Source organism: Alligator sinensis, unplaced genomic scaffold, assembly GCF_000455745.1.
Source record: "Alligator sinensis unplaced genomic scaffold, ASM45574v1 scaffold1226_1, whole genome shotgun sequence".
NCBI lineage: Eukaryota > Metazoa > Chordata > Crocodylia > Alligatoridae > Alligator > Alligator sinensis.
This window is the reverse complement of record NW_005842447.1, coordinates 166795-173514: the sequence shown is the minus strand read 5'-3', so window position 1 is coordinate 173514 and position 6720 is coordinate 166795. Positions and strand designations below refer to the sequence as shown.

At 48.2% G+C, this 6720-nt stretch overlaps 1 protein-coding gene across 1 annotated transcript in view; it reads left to right on the top strand.

The window, feature by feature from the left end:
• The first annotated feature begins 6 nt into the window (after positions 1-6).
• The window catches only part of LOC102383230 (adenylate cyclase type 5-like), a 171215-nt gene continuing 164501 nt past the window's right edge, over positions 7-6720 (top strand). Inside the window, exon 1 of the mRNA XM_025212137.1 lies at positions 7-695. Coding sequence (XP_025067922.1) covers positions 291-695 — 405 coding nt within the window. The 5' untranslated portion in view covers positions 7-290. The remainder of the gene's footprint in view (positions 696-6720) is intronic.

Sequence of the window (6720 nt, the reverse complement as noted above, 5' to 3'; positions counted from 1 at the left end):
GCGGGGGGGGCGCCGCCGCTGCCAGCCCCCGGCGTTTCGGGGAGCAGGGCGAGGTGCGGCCTCGCTCAGTGGAGCTGGGGCTGGAGGATCGGCGCGGCAAGGCCAAGGCGGAGGAGCTGGAGGAGGACGAGGAGGAGGAGGACGACGGGGACTCGGACGCGGCGGCGTTCTCCGTGGGCAGCTGCTGCGGCGGGCTGCTGCAGATCTTCAGGTCGAAGAAGTTCCAGTCGGAGAAGCTGGAGCGCCTCTACCAGCGCTACTTCTTCCGGCTCAACCAGAGCAGCCTCACCATGCTCATGGCGGTGCTGGTGTTGGTGTGCGTGGTCATGCTGATCTTCCACGCGGTCTACGGACACTACAAGGTACCCTATGTGGCGGTGCTGTCCACCGCCATCCTGCTCATGGTGGTGCTGGGTGCCGTGTGCAACCGCAATGACTTCCACCAGGACCACATGTGGCTCGTGTGCTACTCGGTCATCCTGGTGATCTTGGCCGTGCAGGTCGTGGGCGTGCTGCTGGTGTGGCCCAGGAGTGCCTCCGAGGGCATCTGGTGGACGGTCTTCTTCATCTACAGCATCTACACGCTGCTGCCCGTCAGGATGCGGGCGGCGGTCATCAGCGGCGTGGTCCTCTCTGCCATCCACCTGGCGATCTCCCTCAAGATCAATGCCGAAGACAAGTTCCTGTTAAAGCAGGTGAGTCAGGCGAGCCTCAGCTTTGGGGCCGAAAGGCTCGTGTGTCCTGAGATGCTAGTGGCTTCCGAGGGTGAGGCAAAACAGGTTTGTAGGTTGGTTTTTGGGGCAAAGGCTGATGGGACTTTGTCCCGGACCTCGTACCCAGTTACGAGCTACTTTAACCTTGATTTCTTCCTGCTACGGTCCTGCTTCCTCTTGATTGCTTTTCAGTAACGGTGTACCCACGCGTCTCTTGATCTGGTTTACTAGCTGATCTTTTGGCACAATGATAACGGACTAGCCCTATTAACAGCTAGTGCCTTCCGGTTTTAGTCCCCGTAAACGGACCGGCCCTAAGCACACCTGTGGAAACGGTGGATGTGTTGGATGCCATGGTCCTGAAAAAACGTGTCAAACGTTGTGACTTGCCATCAGGATGGAGGGGAAACAGCTCTTGCCTATAAATGTAGGCGTACATATCAAATGCCAATAAAATATTTTTGGGGCTTCAAAGAGATGTATTTAATATAAGATAAATATCTCGGTGACCTAAAGAAAAGTGTTTGCTCTTTGAAATGTGTAGTACATACCTAGAGTGTAAAGAAGTCCAAAATGCAATCCCCACACAGCCTCGACTAACTCAAGTTTTAGAGACAGATCTTTTTCTCATTTATAGTTATTTATTCTATCAAGATTACAGTTAAAATAAATAAAGTGTTAAGCTGGAGGAGTTCAGCTCGTCCAAACAATAGTCAATTTTCAAATGCACTGCAGTGCAATTTTTAATTACCCTGTCTGTTTAGACAACAGTAATACAAGGCACTTCTTTTCCTTGCTAAGCAGAGCAAGCATTTTAGAGGGGTTGTTTTGCTTAAGCTTAGCAAATGCATTAACAATAGGAAACTATCATTGTGTTTTCACAATTAAACAAATGGATGAATAAACAAGTTATTGTTAAGCAGTTTATTTTATGCTGGGGGTTCTGTGCAAGTGGGTGTAACTTACTGTTTCGGTTCTTATACCACTTAGTAAGAGAGGATTATCAGCTACCAATACACAATCCTAAGTATAAGAGTATTAAACTTCTTCCATGGCTGAGTGAGTCTTGCAGTTTCTAAGATCGTTCTTTCTAGTGTTCACCTTATCCTGAATTCAGGAAAGACTCTTCTAGGACTCTTTATATTAGCCAGCCAATGCTTGGGTGAATTTGAAGTGGTAGTGCTCTGTACTAGTTCAAAATATTACTGAAAAACCATTTTTCTTATAAATTAGTGCATCTAAGCAGCTTTTAGTTACGTTTCGAGGTTATTAAAACATTTTGAAATGGACCTTTTACATTGCTCATTCTTCTCGTGCATGATTTAAGTGGCCTGTTTATAGGTTCATAGCAGAATTTCATTAATTATTGTACTTAATAGAAGCGTGGCAAGTATGTCATCTTCGTCCGTGCAGGGTAAAGATTTGCTAACGCGCTCGGATATTACTACTTGGAATTCTGCTGCTTCTGCATTTGCTAAACTTCATCCAGTGCCAGTAACCCCATTTCGGTCAAGGAGACTACTCGAGTTGCATAGACCTTAGGCATGCATGCATGCCTCCCAAATAAGCACCAGAAGATGTAGCACCAAAGTACTAGGGTAAGAGTTTTCTTTAAAATTGTCACCAAATACAGTATTGGTAATGTCGTATTTTTGGAGCACTACTTGGGTCTCCTGATCATCAGAAAGCATTGGTTTAACTGTGAGGAAAGTGAGTTGTAGAGATGGAGAGTTTGGCCATAGGCCTTGTGCACTGGAAGAACTGTGCTTAACAGTTCAGGCTCTCAGTTTAGGTTTGATAAGTGCCATTTTATTTGCAGTTAACTACTTCACATGGCACCCCTAACAGTATGGCCTGAGGAAGCAGTGTACGGATTACAACGGACTCGGTCAATCCTGTGCTGCAGTATCCCGGGCCCACTTAGTAATTCGCAGCATTCTGCAATCCTCAAGTGGCCTGCTCCTCTGCCGGCATGAGCTTCTTTACAGCAGACAAAGAAAAAGCATTTAGCTAATGAAATGGTCATTTTGCAGGGTTTGCATTTCACCGTTTCTTAGAAATTAGTCCTCTGTATTGTATTCCTGTACTGTGTGATTTTTATTTTATTTTATTTTTTGAGGGGGAGGGGGGGCTTAATTTAAATATCGGGCCTTTATTTTCATGCAGTATAAATAAGCCTGCCTCTACTGAAGCCTCCTTTATGCCAGCAGAGGATCTGGTGCACAGTATATTTGTGTATGTACATAAGCTGGTATCTAGAGCTGTCTAACATTTAAAATCTGTGTCTACAAAGCACATTGCCTCACAACTCTTAGCAGGCCTTTCTGACTGAGGCTGTAGCTTGTTGCCATGGAAATCTAATTTTTGCTTAACTCTGTCCCACTGATGCATATAAGCCCTATTTCTCTCAACCTCAATGTGCGGAGGTGGATGAAGGCCAGATAAATCAGTGTTTTAACGCTTCTCAGCTGACACTATTCTCAGCTGTGATTTCACTCAGTCTGATGAATCTCAGACTGACGTGACTGTCCAGTTGGTCAGTAGCTGAACTCACGGCTGTTTCACCCCTTGGCTCTGGATCTGTGTGACCCCTTAGAAAACCATTCTGAATGTATTCCCATCTCCCTAAACCAAATTCCTTGCTGCTTGTTGTTTTGTTTTTAGGTGTGTATGTGTGTCTTTATTTTGTCTCTTGTTCAATAGCTTCAAAGCTAGAAGCATGTACTCTTGTTTCAAGGATCGTGGACTATTCTATTGCAGTCCATGCCTCCTGTATTCTTGAGTGCTTTTTTAAGACTCTGAATCCTTTTAATAAATGTTACTGCACCTTGAGAAACTTTTTTTTTTTTTTTTTTTTTTTTTTTCTTTCCCTTTTTCCCTTTTCTTGTACATCTTGATGGCAAGAGAGTCGGCATATTCTAATAAATAGCACACAAGATGGGGGTCATCTCTTGTGAAATACATTATGACCGGATTACCTGTGATCCAAGTTTACAATATCCAGATATGCTACTCTTAAAGGTCCAGGGTCAATTCATCACAATTCATCCTTAAAAGTGGATGGTGTACTTGTCTGGTGTAAAGGGAGTGAAATGGGTCATAAAGAAGAAATGCTATATAAAGGATCTCTTCTCTATATCTTTGCTCCTTGGCATAGGCATGTGTAGAGTTGGGGGTTGAGAGAGGGGGTCCAGGTTGGGGCTAGCAAGACTGGTATGAGAAGAGGAGTATAAAGTATCTGTGGGTCTTCTGATTAGGGACTGCACCTGCCCCTGAATGGGATTACGGGAAGCATAAAGGGTCTCAAAGTTCCTTTGCTCTTCTGTGCTCAGCACTGGGACAGGCCAACAGCATTGTGACTCTTTTAATTGTTCCTTTTTACAATGGAATCGTGTTTCTCTTCCCCCTCCTGGGAAGTTACATAAATCACTTCTGACTTTGCTCCCCCTGTTTTGAAATGTGCTGGATGTACTCTCAGGAGTGCCGAGTACTAGCAATTCTAGCAGAGATCAACAGGTGCTGCAGGCAGTAAACGTTTCTGAGAATTGCGCACACGCAAATTTGTGATTTCTTTGGCAATTTGAGTCTCTTTGTTTTTTATTGCTGGTTTACTTCTCCAGATGATTGGGCAGGGGAGGGAGGAAATGTGAGGAAATAGATGAATAACCTTTCAAAAACCAGAATTGCACTCTGAGAAGAAAGAAATCTAGTATATGAGAACACTTCACAGCCAAAGTCTGGTCAATAGAAGCAACATATGTTCCATAAATAACACTTCTCTTAACCTACAAATATTTTAATTGCTTGTATATTTCTTTTATCTGCAGCTAGTTAATCCTCAAGTATTCTGCTTTCAAAATTCAATTTATTTTCCCAGTTGCATGCCCTGAGATTTATTTTGGGAATGTTTGGATTACAAATGTGACTTAGTGCCCAAGGGTTGTATATACATACTGTTTTAGCTCTGTATCCTGAGTTTTTTCCATGAGGGTCTAATACACTTCCAGATAATATTACCACTGGAGTTCATCTCAGAAGTTAAGGCTGTCAGTAAAATGTCTCTTATAGAAGGAGACGGCCTAATAGTTTTTTCTTCCAACTGAGGATGCTATTATTTCTTCTCCACATTCAGTAAATAGGGTATTGAGAGTTCATGTGGGCTTTTTACTGTAACAAAGGTAAAACTACCAAGCACTTCACAGACATACAGGAAAACTACAGAGCTTTGTGAGGTTACAGGCTTGAAAACAACTCCATACATGTGCACAGTCCCATTGACCTCTACAGCTAGGGACAGAAGTTACACATAAACCAGTTTAAGTGACCAGAAACTGGTTTAAATCTGTAATGAAATGGAAGTTCAGTGCACATAAACCAGTTTCAAAATGTCTGAAAGTGGTTTAAGATAAATCTGGTTGAATGTAGTATCAAACTCAACTGAAATAGGTCAAACCGGTTTATGCAACCTCTGTCCCAGACTCCTTCCTCATTTTAAGCTAAACCGGAGTCCTCCAGGAGCCCTGGACTGGGCTGTGCTGTCTGCTCCGGAGAGCAGGGCTGGCCCTGCCCCTCTGTTTTCTAGCCCGGGCAGGGGCATGGCCAGGCACTGGCCTGCTGTGGCCCCCTCGGGTGAAGGGGGCAGGGAGGGGGTTTATGTCCCTTTCCCCCTCTTCCCCCCTCCCCCCCCCCCAGGGGCCCCAGCCAGGCCTTGGTCACTGCATCTGATGCTTACCTGCAGCCAGGCAGGGAAGGGGTTAATTCTTCCCTCTGTCCCCTTTCCCCCTGGGGACTGCAGCAAATGTCTGTCAGCCGCTGCCTCCGCCTGTTACTCCCTGGGTGGGGCTAGCAGCAGAATAAACCACCTCCCTGCCACCTTCACCTAAGGGGACCATGTCAGCCAGCCTCTGGCTACATCCCTATCCCTGCTGGAGTGGCAAGGGGGCAGGGACCCTGACAGGCGCAGCAGCCTCATGATGGTGCCTGAGGGAGCACAAGCCTCTTCCTGGCAGGGGGGCGTGGGTAGAGCTGATGCAGACTGCACGGGGTGTGGTGGCGGCACCAGGGCTCAGAGGGGTGGCCATAGTCCCCCCACAAACTCCCCTAGCGCGCTGCCGTTAGCCCCACAGTCTGCAGCAGCTTTGCCCTCCCTGCTTCCACCCACAATGCAACCCCACTGCCAGGAAGAGGTTTGTGCTCCGCGAGACACCATGACAGGGGCTGCTGCCCATAGGCTGGCCAAAATGCAGGCACATGCCTGCAGTGGCTCAGCCCAGACAGTGGGGGGCACTAGTGTACCCTCAGCTGCAGAGAAGCTGTGCTGGGGGGGCATGGCCAGGCCCCAGCAGTAGCCTGGATTGACCTGGCCAGTTCCCCCTTCCTGTCCCACTGGCACAGACCTGGGCTGGGATCTGCCTGGCGCTCCCTGTTTGCCACTCCAGGGGCAGGGCCAGGGGTAGGGGCATGACCCCTTAGGTGAAGGGGACAGGGATGAGGTCTATTTCCCCTTCCCTCCAGTGTCTGGTGAAGTGGGCAGGGAGGGAGCTTATTTGTCAATTGCTCCCTGCATTGGGCAAGCACCTAGAGGCAGTGGTCGGGGCTGGTAGACCCCGACTGTGGTCCCCCGGGGGCGTAGGGGGAGGAATAAATCCCCTCCCTGCCCCCTTTGGCTCAGGGGGCCATGCTAGCTGTGGCAGGATAGTAAGGGGAGCTCCTGCGTTGAGCCTCCCACCTCACCCCGCCTGTCCACCTTCTGGACTCCATGTGTCTCTCCAGGGGCGCCTAAGCCCCACTGCAGAGTCCGGGAGTAATGTGTGCTGCCACCACCCCGAGAAGGGACTGTCTGGGGCCCAGGTCCTCGGGGAAACATGGGCCTAATAGTCCTACGGGTACTCGACCCAATACAGCGGGGAGGGAGGAAGGGTGGGGCTTGAGTCTGCACGCAGCACTGCTGCTTACCGGGAGGCCCGGCCACCACCATGCTGCCAGTGGTTGGCCACGATAGCCAATG